The sequence below is a fragment of the Perissodus microlepis genome, chromosome 6 (assembly GCF_051167445.1).
Source record: "Perissodus microlepis isolate ML-2025 ecotype Zambia chromosome 6, ASM5116744v1, whole genome shotgun sequence".
NCBI lineage: Eukaryota > Metazoa > Chordata > Actinopteri > Cichliformes > Cichlidae > Perissodus > Perissodus microlepis.
Window position 1 is genome coordinate 1,341,376 of NC_140466.1, and position 19,782 is coordinate 1,361,157.

The 19,782-nt window shown below is 41.9% G+C and overlaps 2 protein-coding genes across 3 annotated transcripts; one reads left to right on the forward strand and one right to left on the reverse strand.

Moving 5' to 3' along the window:
* Window positions 1-194: 194 nt before the first annotated feature.
* Window positions 195-11,147, reverse strand: LOC146384766 (uncharacterized). Of its 2 annotated transcripts, XM_084929845.1 has the most exons (8): window positions 10,954-11,134; window positions 10,690-10,792; window positions 7,331-7,466; window positions 4,507-4,564; window positions 4,035-4,108; window positions 3,577-3,692; window positions 2,631-2,663; window positions 195-1,923 (listed from the first exon to the last, which is right to left on the reverse strand). In XM_084929845.1, the coding sequence occupies exons 6-8, from the start codon at window positions 3,690-3,692 to the stop codon at window positions 1,098-1,100; spliced, it is 975 nt and encodes a 324-aa protein (XP_084785971.1). In that variant the 5' UTR covers window positions 4,035-4,108; window positions 4,507-4,564; window positions 7,331-7,466; window positions 10,690-10,792; window positions 10,954-11,134; the 3' UTR covers window positions 195-1,097. The 2 variants fall into 2 exon arrangements, with proteins under 2 accessions (XP_084785971.1, XP_084785970.1); XM_084929844.1 differs by having other exon boundaries at window positions 4,035-4,564; window positions 11,101-11,147.
* Window positions 11,148-12,535: 1,388 nt separating this feature from the next.
* On the forward strand, window positions 12,536-15,089 carry LOC146384767 (uncharacterized). The gene is made up of 4 exons (XM_084929879.1): window positions 12,536-12,729; window positions 13,746-14,066; window positions 14,164-14,260; window positions 14,681-15,089. Exons 1-3 carry the CDS (start codon window positions 12,687-12,689, stop codon window positions 14,256-14,258), a joined length of 459 nt encoding a protein of 152 aa, XP_084786005.1. The 5' UTR covers window positions 12,536-12,686; the 3' UTR covers window positions 14,259-14,260; window positions 14,681-15,089.
* Window positions 15,090-19,782: the final 4,693 nt, after the last annotated feature.

Genomic DNA, 19,782 nt, shown 5'->3' on the forward strand with positions numbered 1-19,782 from the left:
GTGCACCAGGCCACGGCAGAAGCAGATATGGTATGTAAACACTGGTTTGTTTTTTAAACCCTCTGGTTAAGGTTAATGTGGGCATGTGCAGTGAATATCAGCGCTGTGTGGCCAGAAGTGTGATAATATCATTTATTTTGTGTAATAAACAACTGCAAGGATAGATGATTACAACGAATAGATGACTAATACACACACAAAAAAAGAGCTAGAAAATTCAACACACTGGGAAGGGTGAAGACAATTGGGTCGCCCAGCCCTGGCCATGAGGTGTCCCTTATTTATTTTTCAGGGAGTTGGCAACCCTAACTGTGACAAAGCAAAGGTGGCCCATCTGAAGATGGCGCCTGGCCCGACTCCTGACCTGCATCTGTTGTTTTTGGCTGGATGACAAGGAGGGGAAGTTACCCATCAGCTGCAGGAGTTATGGAGGGTCAGAGGTGACATCGGGGCTCTTTTCTGTCTGTGCTGACGGCTCTACACCCGGGCTTTGCTCAGCTTGCTTTGCTATGTGTTGTAATGTTTCAGTGTTCATGTGATTCTGTTTATTCTGTTTCAATAACTCTGCTGTTTCCAGAGGATCTTTTTGAGTGATTTGATTGTAATTGGCTGGATCTCCACACCACTGGCTGGAGAAGGTTATCATGTTGGATTTAAAATCTGGGACCCGACAGTTTGTACGATCAGAGTTTCTGTGGAGTGACCCGTGAATAGAAAACCTGCAGCATCTTTACCTCAAACTTCATATTCAATCATAGAAACAGAAAATACAACATCAAGCTTTAAAAGAAGGACAGACCAGATCCAAGCTGTGACATGTTTTAATGCAGCTTATTAAGCTTTAATCAGAGACAGTATCAGAGGCTATAAATGGATTACACTCGCTCCACACACACTGTTTGTATTTCAGTTCACACAATCAGAGGCGCCGACAGTATCGTGGACTAGAAGGAACAGAGTGCACGATGCAGCTGTGATTTCAGGAGCACATGTTAATCTTGCTGTGACGAACACACACATTTAAAAGTTAGACATGGATGCAGGAAAACGATGCAAAGCACAGGTTACATTTTCTGTTTTTCTTTTTCCCTCTCTGGTTAATTCTGATGATTTTCTCTTATTAATCCTCCTCTCTGCCTGTTACCCTTCTGCTTCTTCTTGCTCTGATTCTGTTTTTTCCCTCTTTCCTGACTTTTCCCAACATCAGATAGTTTGTTGTCAGGTTGCTTACCATCTGAAACACATTGATCTGTAACACCACCATTGTCATTGCAGCTAAAGCACTTAATTTCTTGCTGCCTGGAGCATCGGAATATATGCTGAAGACCATTTGACCCTTGATCTGCGATTGCATTCCCAAGCCTCTCAAGTGAATCACGCAGGTTTTTCTCAGGTATGTGCCCACCATCACGAGGTCTAAATACATCTGAAAACACAACAACATAATTCTTCCACTTCTTTATCTTTTTTATGTTAGTGAGAATATTCCATCTATTTTCTTGGTTGGTACATCTCTGATCACATGGGGAGGCACGGACGTAGAAAACCATCAGATCATCTTTTGTTTTTTGTTGGTTTTTAGCTAAAGTGCTGACATGCTGCAGGGTTCGGGACTCTGCATGATCAGCTCTGCCATCCTGTATTTTAATTTTACTACACAACTTAACTTCAGCCCATGTCATCTGCTGTTTACAACATTTCTGCAAAACATCCTCCCACTGTACAGGAGCATCAGGACACTGAGTTAGAACATTGGGCCACCTCAGCACTGTGGCTGCCACCACTCTGCCTCGTTGGTATATGTCACAGTTTAGAATCGTCTCCCTCACTTTTTCACCATCATCAGGGACTTCATTCATATCAAACATGTTTGTTTGCTTATTGCGTGGGACGCTCACGGCCACACTGAACATGGGGGGAATTCTGTCAGAGCAAACAGAGAAAATTCACCTGTAAAACATTTTCTTTATAACGCCAAGACAAAAGTATCCAGAGTGTTAAACCAGCCAAAGTGAGTTCAGTCTCATTTTGCTCAGGAAATCAGTCTTTTTCTGACTTTTGGAAAATTGATTAAAATCTTTCGTTTGTTTTGAAAGTGTAACAGCAACACATCTTCATGCAGCTCAAGCATCAGGTAAGGAAATCCACAAAAAGTTGATTCTGTTCATCTGGATGTTTATAAGGTTGGAAACCTGCAGTCAGCTGACACTGAAGAAGTCAGCTGGATGATGATGAAACGTTTCTCCCAGATGGACAGAATCAACCTTTGGGATAAAGTGTTCTACCACCTGCACCTCACCATTACACACAAACTGCTTTTGGCTGTGTTTGCGTGTTTATGCTCCTGCTTCAATAATCAATGCTTGTTTTATTGATCTATAAAGTCTGCATGATACATTGACAGGTTGTGGTTAAAGATAGTTTCATGTTCGTCTCACTAACACCCAGCGTGTCAGAGCTAAAGAACATAACAGAGACTATTATTGTCAATAACAGTGAGTTTGTAATGATGCATTTGTTCTGTCAGTCTCTGCTTCTACGTGTAGTTCTGATGATCTCAGCTTGCTTCTGTTACTAGAAAGTGCACTGTAAGTACTGTGCTGCAGATTAAAGTGACCTTTGTTACTGACCTGTTGTTTGCACCATTGTAGTTTGGTGTGTACCTGCCAAAAGACACACACACAGGTTCTGATGTTGATTTCATTTGGAAAGATTTACATGAAACCACAACGATGTTGGTTTGTTTCACTGAGAGTTTGTGAAACGACAGAGTTAAACAGAGGCTGATCTGTGTTAGAGTCCAGTGTGATACACTTTTAATAGCATATTAGCCACATGTTACTCTGATGCTCACAGTTTGTTTGTTAAAAACAGCTGCTGTAAACATCATCATCATGTGTCACGGCTGGCGGGGTGAGCCGTGTGGTGTTGGAGGAAAAGGAGGACCCAAAATGCAGGCAGCCGACTGATGATATGAGTGAGGGTTTATTTACAGGTGACCGTGGCTAAACAGACAGTGAAGCATGAGAAAACAACTGAAGAAACCTAAACTGGAGGAACTAAATGACAAACCTGAGAGCATACAAAAGGGGTGCGGGGCAGAGAGCCGCAGAGACAGGAAGGAAACACCATGGAACGCAGACGAACCGACAACGAACACAGACCGACACCCACTATATATACACACACAAGGTAATCGGGTAATCGCACACAGGAGGGAAGAACAGCTGATCTGAATACACATGATGACTGGAGGGCACAAGCTGAACACAATGACAACAGACACAGACCTTCAGAATAGAACAGGAAATCCAGAACACGAGCCTTCAAAGTAAAGCAGGAACACAGACTGATTTACAACACAACACGGGGACAAGAACAGAGCACCGAGGACAGACACAGGTAGGGCTGAATATACACCAAACTTCAGGTTCAACCCTAAACTAATACAAAATCAGAATAAACACAAGGCACACAAATGTACTTCAAGGAAACACAAAACGCTGGGTCAAAATGACCCAGGACCAGGACATCATGTTCAGTTTTTCTTCTGTATTTCACAGAAAGTTCACTCACCTGTTCAGAATGTCTTGTACAATTGGTGCGAGTTGGTTTGGGTCAATAACAGTCTCACCGTTTGTAACAGTCATCAAAACAAGGACGGCTACAGAAACCCAGTAAGGACCAGCCATCTGAGTGGGTTTAACAAGGATGGAAAAACTAGATGAGTGAATATATAACAGACTGTTCTCCAAAACTCACCATAATTAACCAGATTATCAGCTCTGCTCTTTCAGGAGGTGTTTGTCTAAAAATTCATTTTAAAGTGTCTTTAATAAAAAACAAAAACCTTTCACAGTTTGCAGGATGTCAGGACTAAATAAAAGTTTTAGGCTCAGTTTCACAGACATGAGTTTGGTCTTAGTCTGAACATTTTTTCAGTGCAGATTTTCACTGAACTTGATGAAAAAACATTCTCTCTGTGGTTTATTCTGAATTACAATCAATATTGTGCCAGTTTAAACCTTTGTTACCTGCAGTGGTGGAGAAAGGTCTGAGTGATGCTGGCGGCTCTGTTCAGGACGAGATGCTGCTGCAGTGGATGCAGCTACAAGGAGAAGACACCTTTATAGAGGGCAGGCTGGTGAAGGCCAAACCCTCTGCATGGCTTCATGCCCTTATTTGAACATGTCTTTAAGCCATGGGTGTGGGAGGAAGACACACACACACACACACACACACACAAACAGAGACTTGTGTTTCAGGATAACTTTTAGCAGTGGGAGCTGCACTGCTGACAGCCTCATGTCACTCAAAGCAGCACAGCTTTAAAGCTTAACACACTTTAACACTCTCACCCAACAGTCACCCTGCTCTCGGTTATTTGTCTCAAATGAAAGCAGAGGTTTCTGAAAACAAGCAGGAAGCAGATGAGCGAAGACGTTGTGATCATATATCTGTTGCGACAGCCTCAGTTGTGCGAGCTGTAACCTACTTAGTCATTACCAGATGAAGATGAAGACTTCTGCTTGGTGGATGACTAGTTCTTCTGGTCATTTTGCATCTTGAAATAGAGAAAAACAAATTATAACTGGGGTTTGAATAGTATGACTAGTTTTTCATAAAACCGTCATGATGCTGTTACGGACTCAATCTTATAAACCAGGCCATCCTAAAGACCAAAACATGTCAGAATAATCATCGTTATGGAGTGAAAAACGTTTGAGTCTTGATGATGACAAAAGCATCCAATAAAGAGTCATTTGTGTGCAGCTGGTGACACAGTAAAAATACTGGCTGTCCACACATAACCCAAAAGTTGATTCTGTTCATCTGGACGTTTCAGTGGGAGAAACGTTTCATCATCACCCACTCCTTCAGTCTCAGCTGACTGCAGGTTTCCAACCTTATAAACAGCACATTTGACTGAAACCAGCCCAGTGAAGGAACAATGGCTGGGAGGTCAGGTTATGATCATTAATATGCAAATTGTCATGACCACCGATCAATGGCCACGAGTACCAGACACAGAGAGTTGGGGAATGGCTGCAATCACAGCACTGTAAGATGGTGACAGATGTATCCTTAATCATAACACTACTACTAATAATAATTGTTAAGTAATAATGTTTTTTCTTTTTTCTCTCTGTAAGGTGACCTCGGGTTTTAGAAAGGCTCCCTATTATGATGATGATCATTATCAAATGATAGAATTAGAACAGGCCCCACCCACCCATGAAACCGCTTGTCAGATACTTTTGAACCTCTCAAAAAGAGGGACTGTCCTCAACAGGTAATGAAGTATTTCTGAATAAAGCTGAAAGTCCACACCTCACATCTTTACTGTGTGGTGAAAACATGGTGTAATTCTACGCCACATAAACTACACGGGTAGTGAGTCTGAGAGCTTTAATCTTACCAAAATCCAACAACATGTAACATTTACCCCAAACCAGTACCACTCAGTAAAAATCCACTCAGGTCTGTTACACTTAGACACGTGGGTCAGGTCATTAACAGGTTGGCTTATTAACAGTTATTATAACCAGAAGTAGAACACCTGCTAATCCATGCATACTGATTATATAACATCAGCTCAGTCATAAAAACTACACTAAAGAATAGAGAGAAGGAGGAAGCTGAGTATAATGTGAGCCGGTGCCTGGACAATTAAGCAAAAGGGAACGAAAAAAGAACAACCTAACAAAAAGGATAAAAGCAGGACGCTAGTTAAAGTCACTGTACAGATCTAAGCAACGACATGAAGGGAAAGCAAAGCAGCACAAAGCAGCTGTGTTCCTGAGGTGTTTGCCAAACCAGCCATGAGCCACCAACCCAGGCCTAAGGTCCAGATCAGACGGCAGATCTATCATTTCTGTCTCAGTGAATTTTATGTGGACTCATCCTTCATTATAGATCAGATGATGTGGAGCCCTTGACTGTGAAAAAGACTTCATCCTTATCAAAAAGTGCCGTGCTTGAGGCCGTTATAGCACACTGAGCAGGCTCTCCATGTACTAAAGACTCCTGCAGGGGACTGACTCTGGTTGCACCAGACCTCTACTTTATACTTGGAATTACGATTAAGTTCATGTTTGGTTTATAAATTAGAGCATTTAAGTTATGTTTACGTGAGGTAATGAAATGTCAGTGTTTGGGATTAGAGTCTAAAAGACGTGCCCACCACGTTAAACATGAAAGTGCCTGTTTAGGAAGAGGAGGGGCAGGCGGAGAAGTTAGGAGTCTCACTGACACAGATATTTATGGATCAATGTTTTATTTTTTGCAACGTTCATGCTTTTTTGGATGGAGTTCATTATTATGTCTTTATTTTTTTAATACATAAAACAATCTTCGAGTCATAATTCAACTGGAAACATTTCTTTTGGAAACCAGGAACGTGTCAGCCACAGACTCCTTTGTTGAACTTGGTCTACTGGAAATGTCCCTGCAGTGTAAACTCAGTTGTTCTAAAACTTGCTCACATTTTCAACAAACTAGTAAAATTTGAATTATTTTTTACAACAGCCACAAAAACTTTACCTCATCATTGTGACGCGAGTAATGACTGTAGATATTTGACCATAAAACAGAAACAACAGTTCACCTCAAAAGAAGAAGTTTGAAGTGTTACTTTGAAAAACTTAAGAAGTGCACTAAAGAAACTCACCAACACTTAGTGATTGATAGCTGCATACATTGATTAATATGAGGTAATTAAAAATGTTTTTCCTCAAAAAGCTCAGACTCAGTTCACATAGTAAAGCTGATGTATAAACACTCAGTTTAGCAAATCATCTTCCTGTTTCCAGGTGACAATGAGCGACAGCAGACGAGTAACACTAACGTGTGTAACACTCAGTGTTGGCCAAGTTACTTGAAAATAGGAAATAGTTACTAATTACTGATTACTTCTCCAAGAAAACAATCCAATTACTTTACTGATTACTTATTTTGAAAAGTAATTAGTTGCTTCATTACTTAGTATTTTTTTTAAAAACATGATACACAACCTGAATATGTAATGAAGCAACAGACCTTTCAGCCCGATTCTATTTTTTCTGCTTAATCATCAAATGAAATGTAATCAAATGAAAAAATCTCTTTTTAAAATTGTTTTATTAGCTTTAATCTTTTAACTTTCTGCACATTGCATTTGGCAAAAATTATATTATATGGAACAGTCTTTGACTTGAAGAAATGTGTTTAACATTTAAACCTATTTCCTGCATAATCCAGCATATAAAATAAAATCATGTTTTGTGTTTACACTCTTTCAAATAGATGCAAAAAATAATTAAAATCATAGATCTGTCTAATCTATTGTCACCTGTTTAGCAGGAGTGGGGCGGGTGGAGGTTTGCCCACAGCGGTCATGTCAGTGGGAGGATCCGGGGGTTTCTCTGTGAATGTCACATTCCTGTGGCAGTGTGCTCGCTGCTTGATCAGAAGTTTAGGGGTTTTTGCTGTAAAAAGAAGTTTCAGTTACTTTTTACAGAATCAAACTCAAAGTAATGTGATTACTTCCACGCTTTAAACGCTGCATGGTCGTACTCTCTCCATCACTCCATATTATCCATTGTTGATCTGCACACGTCTGTTGCTGCCACGGACGTCGCGCGCTCATACGTCACTGTCATGAGACACTCTCACAAACAAAATGACGGTTTAGTAACGCAGCGTGCTTACAGGAAAGTAACAGTAATCTAATTACTTTTTTGCGATAGTAATTCCTTACTTTACTCATTATTTTTAAAAAGTAATCAGATTAAATGTTACTGCCCATCTCTGGTAATATATATATATATATATATATACACATATATACAAATATATGGAAGAGTTCAGGTCTTAGGAGGTTAAAAGGACAAGAATGTTCAACTTGTGTTAAGAGTGTAAAAGAAGGTGTTTATGAAAATACCAAAGTTTATGTTTCCTGACAAGCCGGGGTCTGTACTGGGGAAAAATATTATGCAGCTACGTTTTTTCTTTGAAGAGCAAAAGAATGTACCAACCTAACTTCAGTAAGGGGGATGTGATGTAATCTATATTGATGTACATGCATGCGCCACTAGGCGGCAGTACTTACCCACTAAACAGGAAAAGGGTTGGCATGTAAACAGCCGCGAGAAAACTGTATCAACCTCCTAAGACCCGAACTCTTCCACAGCAGCATTTTTAATTTCTCTTTGATATTTGGGCTGATTGGGACCCGATGAATGTAAAAACAAAGAATTACCAGATTTTTTTTTACCTGATTTTTGTTTCTAAGAAAAATAAGAGCCACATATGAGGATATTTGTTTTAAAATTTGATAGAACAGTAGCAGTATAACGTCCTCGTAAGTGGATATCAGGCCCTTATAGAGCAAAATTGAGTATTTTGGTCTAAATAACCCAAAATGTGATGTCCACATATGTGGACGCAGGTCCTAGGAGGTTAAAATAATTATTGCTCCAAGTTATCGCTTGAGCAGGAGTTTTTATTCAAGAGCCCAACACAACACAGACTAAACCCCACAGCTAGAAATGAACAGACTACGAGATTCTCGTCTGTCTGTGATAGTGATGGAAGTAAGATTAAATTAAACCATCAACCTACTAATTTCAGGGTATCCCAGCTTTAGAAAGACAATTCCAAAGATCACAACTGGCTGAGGACACAGCAATTTAAAAAAGATGGTCATCTTAATCATCGATGAATCGTGGATGTTACTAGCTCTTATGTAGTGTTTTGTAAAGATATGATTATACCCCGTAAGTGCGTTAAAGTCTACGCTAACAATAAGCCATGGGTCACTAAAAGCGTCAAATCCTGTTTAAGGAAAAAGAGACAGGCCTTTAAAGAGGGGGCTGTTACTGATTTTCAGACAGCCACCAAGGAACTGAAAATCAAGATCTTGAGGGCAAAACAGAGCTACAAAAACCTTCTTGAAAGCAAATTTGCTGCAAAAAAAAAATTTGGGTCTGCCTGGACTTGTATGAAAACCATAGCAGGGTTTCAAAATCCCCAGAGCAGCAGTCAGATCATTTTAGATGGTTTTAATTCAGACAGAGATTTTGCAAATGCTTTAAATATGTTTTATGCTCGTTTTAGTTCTTCTGATTTTAGCGAGGATATTTCTGAACTGAAACAGAAACTGAGAGATACTCAGCACGTTATCATTGAACTCAGTGATGTCAAAAAGGCCTGTCATACAGTCAATGTGAACAAGAGCCAGGGTCCTGATAATATTAGTGGCCGCCTAATTAAATCTTGTGCTGACGAACTCAGTCCTATATTTCAGGTTATTTTTAATCAATCCTTGCAAACACAACATGTGCCCTCTCTTTGGAAAGAAGCAGTCGTGGTTCCTGTCCCTAAATCTAGTCGTCCAACAATCCTAAACGACTTCAGGCCTGTTGCCTCACTTCAGTTGTAATGAAAGTCTTTGAAAAAATCATCACAAATGTGATTATGAAAGAGACTGAACATCAGCTGGATCCAATGCAGTTTGCATACAGGCCCAATAGAGGAGTGGAGGACGCACTTTGACTTTGTTAAATCTGATTCTTAAACATGTAGAGAGTAAAGGGACTTTTGCAAGACTTCTTTTCATTGATTTTTCTTCGGCTTTTAATGCAACACAGCCCCATATTTTAATGAAAAGACTTTTAGAACAGTTTGAAATCAGGAAAAACCTGGTGGGCCGGATTTTAGATTTTTTAACTAACAGGTCACAAAGAGTGAGAATAAATGGGGTTCTGTCTGACCCAGTGTTCTCCTCCACAGGTTCTCCTCAAGGGTGCGTCTTATCGCCCTTATTATTCATTCTCTATACAAACATGTGTCAGAGCAGATATGAAAACAGGGCCATCATTAAATATGCAGATGACTCTGTTATTGTCAGCTTACTGACAGAGGGTGAAACTAACCACGGTCCAGTCACTGATGACTTTGTTCAGTGGTGTGAGGAGTCTTATCTCCAGCTGAACATATCTAAAACAAAAGATATGGTGACTGATTTTAGGAAACAACAAAATGGGCACGCAGTCGCTTTAATTAAAGGTCAGAAAATAGAGCAAGTACAATCATATAAATATCTTGGGACCATAATCAATGAAAAACTGAACTTTGATCAAAATTGCAAATCAGTTTGTAAAAAGCGTCACCAGCACCTTTATTGCCTTAGGAAACTTGCTCATTTCCACATTGACCAAAAAGTGTTAACTTTGTTTTATCGTTCTTTTATTGAGTCTGTTTTATCCTTTTGTTTGGTGGCATGGTTCGGTCAGACCTCTGTCACAGAGAAAAACTCTCTAAATCAGATAGTGAGATGGTCCAGCCGTCTGATAGGTGAGCCACGGTCTTGTTTAGCCTCCCTGCACTCTAAGCAGGTACAGAGGATGGCTTTATCAATCCTTAAAAATGGTTCCCATCCTGTAAGGGGTGAATTTCAGCCTCTTCCCTCAGGACGGAGGTTTCTATTTCCGAGATGCAGGACAAAGCGTTATAAAAATAGCTTTGTCCCCGTTGCTGTCACTGAATTAAATAAGAACTGTTTTTGATTCGAAATATTAAAATTACTATATATGTGCCACAGGGAGGTTTATATCTTTACTAGGTATGTGTGTTTTTAAAGGGATGCCAAATGCTGTCATTTTTTCTGTAAAGCAAATTTACCTTGCCTATGGGTATAAATAAAGTTACCTTGACCTTGACATGTTGCTGCCACCAGGGGGCACCCTGTGAACAGGGATGAGGTTAAGTGTAGTCCGGTCTTTCTTCATAAATGCAGAAGCGGAAGATACTTCTGAGAAAACAGAGTTAGAGCTTCATTTATTGAACAGAGTAGCCGAATCCCCTCTTTTGTTAATTTGCAGAACACAACACAGTGAACATCTTATCGTGGGTATTTTCACGATGGGCTGCCATCCATATAGACATCATTTCATTGCTCATAGCGATGCTCACCTGATTTCCAGGATTTGCTATAAATAACCTTTTAGCCTAAAATATTTGAAACATGTCAAATGTATCCCTCGAGTATGATATCGAGTCATCTTGAGCCTCAATCAACACTCTTCCTCCGGGGATGCCAGAGCATGCTCTCACTCTTACCAGCTTGAACGCCACCCGTCGTGTCTCTCTTTCACGTTCCTATGGCAAGCCATTAGTGCCAAAATTCGCCACTTTCCTAACCCGTTTGGTTAAGAAATGGCGTAAAAAACGCCGTTTAATCATTCAAAACGCCGAAAAAAACCGGTGTTCTGTTCCGACAAACGCTAACACAGACATTGCGCTATTAGCCGTTAGCATCCGTGGAGGCAGCCTGTGACTCTCTGTGGTCCGCAGACTGCAAACGCAATCTCCGAGAGCTCGTCTTCTAATATCAGGGGACTTTAATCATGTCTCGCTGGACTCCACACTGCCCACCTTCACCCAGTATGTGACCTGCCCCACCGTAGGCAATAAAACATTGTACTTAATGTATGCCAATGAAAAAGTGGCATACAGTTCATCACCTCCCCCTGCCCAGGGAAGATCCGATCGTAACCGAGTGCGTCTTGTCCCTGTGTGCAGCCCTTACTGTGCAGGGAGCCACTAATCACCCACGCAGTGCAGAGATGGTCCGCGGAGGGCATATAAATAAATAATAAAAGCAAGTAAATGACAGTATGCTCTTTCTGAAACAAACGGAGACCTTAACTTTTATCAAAATACCGTTTTACTCAGTTTAAAGTAATACCACTGTATAATAGCCTTCAAATTTAATAATGTTAACAGTATCTCAGGAATATTTTTGTCCTTTCAACATGCATTAAAAAAAATAGATATACAGTTTTGAATCAGACCTGTATGTACGTTTTCTCAAAAGTGACGTAAATAAGTAATCTCAAGAACCTGAAATAATAGTTTCCCATGTAAACTGGAGATGTCCTTGTCAATGTCATCAGAGTACTCTGGATGTCTTACACGAATTTGAAACATAAAACATAAAACATGTCGTTTGTTTGCTCGATCATGCCTTAAACACATCAAAATGCATAGTGGGATTATAATACAAGTGAATACTGTGACAAGCACTGGTACTGAATAGGCAATCACTTAGCAGCAAGGTGAATCGGTGATGCATTAGTGTGGTCTGCACTTCCTCTTCTTTGATTGGGTGAAATGAGTTGAAAGTAATTGGATGAGGGAACCATGGGGAGTGCCCTGCATAATTTCAATAAAACGCCGTTTTAAACGCCGTTACAGCTGGCAGAGAACGCCGTAAAAAACGCCGTTCAAAGAGGCATAAAAACGGCGTTCTGTGCCGAGTAGCGTAAAAAACGGCGTTTCCGTCTGTCTTTGAACGCCGCTTTTTACGTCACTCGGATGGTGCGTTCAGGGCGCCACCCGAGTGGCGGAAAAAGCGGCGTTTGTCGGAACAGAACGCCGGTTTTTTCGGCGTTTTGAATGATTAAACGGCGTTTTTTACGCCATTTCTTAACCAAACGGGTTAGGAAAGTGGTGAATTTTGGCACTAATGGCTTGCCATACGTTCCTCTCATTCCTGCGTGCATGGTAACAAGTGCATGACAGAAACGTGACGAGAGAGGGACGAGGGGTGGCGTCCTGGCGTTCCCTCTCTCCTCCTGTGGCCGTGGTAGAGCTCCGTCTTCACTCTGAGCGGCGGTCACAGTGCGCAGACGTGCTGATACAGTATGAGCGGCAGAGGAATACCTTTATGGATCGCAGCTCTCGCATGTGAGTAGTTTATTCAGCTTTTACTGCGTTATTGTTGTGCCTTTGGTTTGACTAAAGAGGAACTTTTGCACCGGCACGCGGACTCCGAGGTCCGCTTGTCACGGTCCTTATCTCGAAATGCCCAGGAGGTACCGTGCGTACCCGACAACTGGTTGGCAAAGAAAGCCTTTTTGTATTAAACCACAGCCTCGCTGCGCTGGTACTGCAGAAAGGGGAAATGTTAGATATAGGAGCCCAGCAGGCTCTGAGCCACCGACAGCGGGTTCAGAGCCCGTTAACGGTAAGGTGCCTGCCGAGTCGCGTGTGCGGCTTGCACTGGCTGTAAAGTAGAAACAGAAGCTTGAGCTCAGCGGATGTTTTGGCAAACACATTAAAGTTTAAAATGTCATTAAATCCCAAACTGTCCAGAGGTTCATGAACAAAGCTCAGCTTTAAACCAGCGTCTGTTCGAAGTTGCTCCAAACCCCGTGTTTCTTCTCATTATCCGTTGGTCAGCGTGTTCACGCGTGACGGATGTTTCAGCTTGGTTGGGACTCTTGCGCTGTTGGAGAGCTTTTCACGAACACTGAACATACCGGAGTCGGTGCAGTCGGGTCTCCAGTGGAAGTAAATCCAAGCGAAAGATAACGTTTGCTGCATTGACTCGAGCCCACCGTTTTTGCCTTTTGTTTGTTACCCTCACCAGCAGTGAGCTCATCGATTATTATTTTTTCCAGTTCAGACTCTGTACTTTCCCCCCAAACTGCTGTACATCTCCACCTGTCGCACACAGGCTCCACCCACTGTCACTCACTGACAGGTACTCTACCAGTCACTGCGTTGAAAGCACAGATCCTCAGCTTATCTGCAGTAATGATAAATTATACTTTTTGGACCAGTTAAGTGAAATAAAATAATGTCCTACAGCACACCTGATGATCTCTCACACTAGTGCACCGCAGCACAGCAGTGCTTTAATATGCAAATAATAATCCTGTGACCTCCCCTCATCTTCTCCTTCCTCTCTTTCCTTTCAGTTCTCACTCTTCTGAGAGACGTAATGAGTCAGAATATCCAGAATCGGATGGTGAGGCCTGGAGACTCGGTCACTCTACAGACCGGACTCACTGGGCTCAATGGTGACGATATCCTCTGGATTTATGGTTCTGACCAGACACTCCTCCTCTGTGATGGGGGAGAAATCACCAGAGTCCCAGAGGAATATGCTGGACGACTCCAGCTTGACCAGTCGTCTGGCTGCCTTACTATTTCCAACATCAGGAAGAGCGCCGTTTTCAGAGCGGAGATGTTAAAAGAAAACAAAAAGCTCATGTTTGATTATAACGTGACTGTTGTGGGTGAGTGTTAGAATACGCTGTGTTACGCCACATACGGCTCTTTGTGCGCTCCTCAATGTCCCAGCTGCTAACTTTGTCTCCTGCTCTGTTGTTTCAGAGGCTGGACCTCCCTTTAACTCTGCTGCTGACCCCGGGAGCCTCTGGGGGCTCGTCGTAGCTGCTGCTGTCTGCTGTGTGCTGGTCGGCAGCTGAAGGTCAGTAGGAGGAAGTCACCTGCTGGAGCTGTGACGCATATAATGAAGCTCAGAGGGATATTTAGTCTGGTTTAAGCAGCTGAAAACTGAAGAAATGACTTCATCAGAAATGATTGAAAGGAAGCTACACGTCTATAAGACAGTTACATATGAAGTGTTTCTCATTAGGGAGCTTTGAACAAACTTTGAAGACTCACAGTTAAAAATGATCCAAATAGCCAGAATAATCTGACACTGGGCTGCTGTGCAGACACAATTCTTCACATTCGAATTAAAGTCTGAACTTTTTAACAGCTTCTTTTTAAACCCAGTGCAGTGGTGTAAAAAGGCCAAAGGAGCAAACCCACAGTTACAGCTGACTGAGCGTGGCACAGATCTCTGTGAAATCCAAATGCAGCTGTTTTCTTTTTGTTCCCACAGTGACCTCTGATGTCTGCAAACCTCTGGGCCAAAGATCATCTCAGCCTCCCTCACATCTCACCAAAGTCCTGCTGAGGCCAGATGAAGGAGCCAATAAGGAGAAATGTATTTGTACTCCACAGTTCAAATCATTCCCATGTTTGACTGACGGTGCTGATATGGTACTGACCATGACACTATCCAAATGAACTTATGTGATATTATTGGATTTATTTAAAAACACATTTCTCACTGAATGCAGTGAGTTTGTGCAGAGTTTGTGAAATGTGCCCTGATCTGAGCTTTAAACTCATCAGCTTTCATATGGAGTGTGCACACCTGTCTGAAGGTACACAGGTAAAGAGGGTGGAGAAATGTTTTCTTCTTCAATCCAGTCACAATGGTAGCAATAAATTTTATGCAATCTAAACCTGTCTGTGATTATTATTTGTTGGTCTGTGGCTGTGAAACAGTTCACCTACTGAACCTGAAACAGGACAGAAATCCAGTTCTCCCAACAGACCCATTAACATAAGATCAGTAGTGTTTAAGGATGTATAAGGGTGAGAGCAGGAGAGTGACAGGAGGGCGGAGCTAAAAGACACCCTGTTGGTGGAAGAAGTGAGTCAGACCAGCATCAGTATCAGAGGAACAAAGGGGGCCATTCCCCCTCACAGCTTCCTGTGTGTGTGTTTGTGTGTGTTTGTGTAAATGCATCTCAGACTCTTTGTTATCACAATTTTTCGACTTCACTTCAGATCCACAGCTCTAACAGGACAATGATCCCAAATACACAACGATCTCCACACCCCTATTGAAAGTTTGTGGACTGCACATAAAAGCTGTGCAACACCACCAGACTCTCCACCCAGACCGTGACACTGACAGTTTCAGGGGAAGGATGAGGAATGTGGGTCCTTAGTCAGGAAAAGCTCTCCGTGTTTTTATGGTCGCAGCTCTTTTTAATGCACTAATAGATCTAGTTCTTCTTTGAGGTGTTTCAGCCAATCACACACACATGCTGACAGCACTGCACCTGGTAATATCAGGGTTCACACTGTAATGCTGCTGGGCCCGAATGAGCACATTTAGGTGCACATTCAAACAGCATTCCAGCGAGTCGTCACTCACACCGGGCGAAACATAAAGATGAGTCACAAAATACAGAGAAGCAGGAAGCACATCACAGGCTCGCCATCAGCCCCAGTTGTGTGCTGTGTGATTGTGCTGAAAACACTCAGGTCTTTAACAGGAGCAAGAATAGCTACATTCCCAAAGGTCAGTCCTGATCTGTGTATTTTCACAGATGACTTCATGGTAATCTTTGCCATCTGCTGCAATTAGCTAAATGTGAGCCATGAAAATGGTGCAGGGGGACATTAATCGGCCCTTTAGTTGAGCGATGCTGCTCCTGGGAGCATACTGCTGCAGGGCGCGGCTGCTCCCGCTGTGTTTGTTTTCCCCCTGATGAGGCCACAGTGGTGTCGGGAGGGTGTAGTGGTGTGCTTGTCCTTGTGTTTGCACGTGTGTTAGTGGGTGAGACATAGAAAGGTAGTTCATACTGCATCAGGACATAGCCATGTCCATAAATGTCCATAAATGGACATTGCTGGGACATTCCCCCAGAAAGGCTGGAGGATTTGGCCGGGCAGAGGGAGGTCTGGGCTCCTCTGCTGAGGCTGCTGCTGCTGTGACCCGGCCCCAGATAAGTGGAAGATAATGGATGGATGGAACCTCATGATTTATCGGGAATCAAACGCAGGTCTAACAGTTTGGGAATGACAGACAAAGGAAGGAAATGAAGTAATTAAACTACAAGTAAAATTGCACTTTGTATGAATTTCAGTCTTTTTAATTTTGCAAACAAATGCACATTTTATTCAGTTCTTTAGGGTAATGTTGATTAAAGAATAATACTCTGGTGTTTTTACTGTACCTGTAATATGGACTCTTACCAGGAGCAGTTCAGAAAGAGATCAAATGAATACTACGGTAATTAAATGAGCTCAGCTTATTGAACAGTCCCAGTTTCTCCTAATAGACCATTAAATGAATCCTGAGGAGTAAACAGCTGCTCCTTGTTCTCTGAATCACTCACACAGCTCATAGAGCTCCTGCTTCAACAATAACAGACACAGCACTCTTTCACTACTTCCTGCTTTCCAGTTCAGTTTCCTTCCACCCAGAAAGAAACCCCACACCCCCTCACACACTCTTCACCCTGCTGCAGGTTCCAGAACATTCGGATCCTCACTGCCAGACTGGAGAACAGTTTCTTCCCCAAACTGTCAGACTCCTGAACACTGTTGCACTTTTCTATTGCACAGTTGTGTGTCTGTGTCGTTCTGTCTGGTGTTGCACTGTCTTTGTTTTTTTGTGCACATTTTGCAGTTTTTGCACCACTGTATGTGGTTCTGTGTTGATCGTCTGTTACATGTCTAATAATAATACATCTAATAATGCTGGAACACAGTATGTGTCAGGGAACAAGGAAAAGTACAACACGTCCACTTTATGCTGTCACACATTCTTGTGTTTTGCATTTACCTTCTGTTTGAAATAGATTCAGACACAGAGATGCAGAACAAGAACACAGAGAGTGAGAGCCTGTGGCTGACAGAGACACACAGAGCTGCCTGCAGAGATGAGATAGCCTCATAACAAAGAGCCTGGAAACAACAGTCCATGCTTATATTCAGACAGGATGTTACTGTCGTTTAAACTCTATTCACTCAATCACATTCATGCAATGACTGCATGCAGCTTTTATTTAAAGGCCAAACATGAAGGCAGACTGTTAGCAGTCTGAGAGTTTGTAAGCGTTTAATGAGCGTATGTAAAGTTGAGTGACAGTAAGTGTTTTGACTTTGTAGCTAATAAAAATCTCACACATATTGTGTTTGCACTGCACACTCCTTAAATCATCCTCGATAAGGAAACTGTGTCTGTGGTTCACCACATCACACACGTGTTGTTTCCTTTCTAACCTCACTGCAGAAAAGCTACAGGTCCCTCTGCCAGAGCAGCACTGCATGAACACATATTATATGCTGGAATGTGCATTAGTCTGACCTGCAGTAGATTATTTCTGAGGAATCATAGAAAAAGAAAAAAGCTTTAACGTAGAACCAAATATTTGTAAGAGCCATCCTGCTGTTAGCTGAAAGTACTCAGTTGGTCTGATACTGCCCTGCTCAAAGGCACTGACTCATTTCGGCTCAAAGTTATTCACTGTGAGAAAAACTCTGTAAGCTCTTCAGTTTCACCTTCTGAGATGTTTGCAGCACAAATTCAGCAAAAACAAAGGTTAGACAACTTTCAGCTGAAAATGATGAAAATGATGAAAGGCTGTTTGAAACAGACATCAGGGGAAACAAGCTGCAGTGATAGACAGACAGTAGCAGTAATAGCAGTAGCAGTAGTGGTAAGAGGTACTGTGCAGTGTGGTGGTAAAAATCTTGTATGATGTCAAACCCTCTGACTCCAGCAGTTCTTTCTCAGTGATTTGCCTCATCAGTCCCAGGGAACAAGGAAAAGTAGAACACATCCACTTTGTGGTTTGCCCGGTGCCACAGCGTCATGTCGGTGTCCGGGATTCTGGGGTTTCTCTGTGAATGTCACATTCCCGTGGCAGCGTGCTCGGTGCTTGCTCAGAAGTTTAGAGGTTTTTTTCGCTGTAAAAATAAGTTTTCTTCCTGCGCAGTGAACAGCAGACGCTAATGTTTTTGTGACTTTTTACAGAATCAAACAAGGTCAGTACTTCCACGCTTCATCTTCTGAGCTTAATCGTATAACAGTAGATATGCTGGTGACTTCAAAATATGAACAACAAATTTTAAAGTCGGTTCTCATACCATATGAGGTTCCATCTTCAGTCTGTGATGCTGTGCCAGCACAAACTGACGAGGTTTAATCTGCTGCAACATTTTTATAGCATTTGAAAGTTTGAATCAGTGAACTGCAGGAAGAGAAAGACCACAGTGTGAACGGTGTGTTTATTTAGTCTGTCCAACTCTTAATTTTAACAAACTAAAATATAAACAAAGGAAGCAGATCAAAAGAATGGATATAAATCATTTCAGTTTAAAACACACTGAGATTTATCAGTTTTTTCCATCAAGAGGTTTTTGGTTAAATGTTTGAAATAAAGCTGTGAAAACAGGGGATTGTGGGTCACAATCAGCCAAGGTTTCAGGTGAACCCGCTGTGAAACCTCGCCCCACCATATCATGTGATTTCCTGAGGTCAAAAGGCGCAGGATGTGCTCTCCGAGCTCCTTAGACTACGGCGACCTGGATGACTGAGAACCTTCACAGATATATTGCTAATGCTAACGTATTCCAAGCTATCCTACATAGCAGCTAGCTTCCTAAGCTTAGCTAGCTTTGTCTCCGACATCACAAAATACTATTTACACAACATGACATCATCAAAGTGGCTTCATGTCGAGCTTTTCTCACTGAACAGAACATGTCAGTATGATAAAGCCTCCCATTAGCAGTACTGCTGCTGTACCTCCTGAGCTACAGCTAACCACAGAGGAAGTGAGTGATGCTAACTTCCAGGCTACAGACGTTCGTCCTATTTATTAAAATAAATAGATTAATCAACTAAAACATGCCAAATGTAAAACTTATTTAACCCAAACATGTTAGTCAAAGGTGTGAAAGGTAGCAGGGGCAGAGGTCATGAACTCAAGTCATTTTCCTTTGAGTTAGCCATCACAGCCTGTTTCAGTGTTTTGAATTATGCCTGTGACCTCAGATGACCTTTAGTTTGTATATTTTTGTGTTATCAGACTGATTTCCAAAATCTGTGCCCTGATGAAGAAAACATTATAAAACCAGCCGCTGCTTGTTAGATGAGGAGATCCTCTGAGATTTCCATAAGTATCTATTAAAGGGGAAAAGTCAAAGTAAAAGTCTCTCCTATAATTTACAGAAAAGTCACAAATAATGCCTCTGAATGGAGCTCAGCATCTGTATGTCTTTAACAGGGCAGCGTGCTGGACCTCCTCATTAAAGTTTTCCACCTCAATCGTGATTAAACTTGTGTTTCCTCTTCAGGAATCTTCCTCTTCCAAATCTTCCAGGACTGAGTGACAGTCCGACACTTTCCTGTGA

Excerpts from the sequence above, each read along its gene's own strand:
- LOC146384766 (XM_084929844.1), bottom strand. The coding sequence starts at position 3,692 with ATGGCTGGTCCTTACTGGGTTTCTGTAGCCGTCCTTGTTTTGATGACT. Across the intron at positions 2,664-3,576 it reads GTACAAGACATTCTGAACAG|GTACACACCAAACTACAATG; the intron begins GTGAGTGAACTT and ends GTCTTTTGGCAG. Across the intron at positions 1,924-2,630 it reads TACAATGGTGCAAACAACAG|AATTCCCCCCATGTTCAGTG; the intron begins GTCAGTAACAAA and ends TTGCTCTGACAG.
- LOC146384767 (XM_084929879.1), top strand. The coding sequence starts at position 12,687 with ATGAGCGGCAGAGGAATACCTTTATGGATCGCAGCTCTCGCAT. Across the intron at positions 12,730-13,745 it reads ATGGATCGCAGCTCTCGCAT|TTCTCACTCTTCTGAGAGAC; the intron begins GTGAGTAGTTTA and ends CTTTCCTTTCAG. Across the intron at positions 14,067-14,163 it reads TTATAACGTGACTGTTGTGG|AGGCTGGACCTCCCTTTAAC; the intron begins GTGAGTGTTAGA and ends CTGTTGTTTCAG.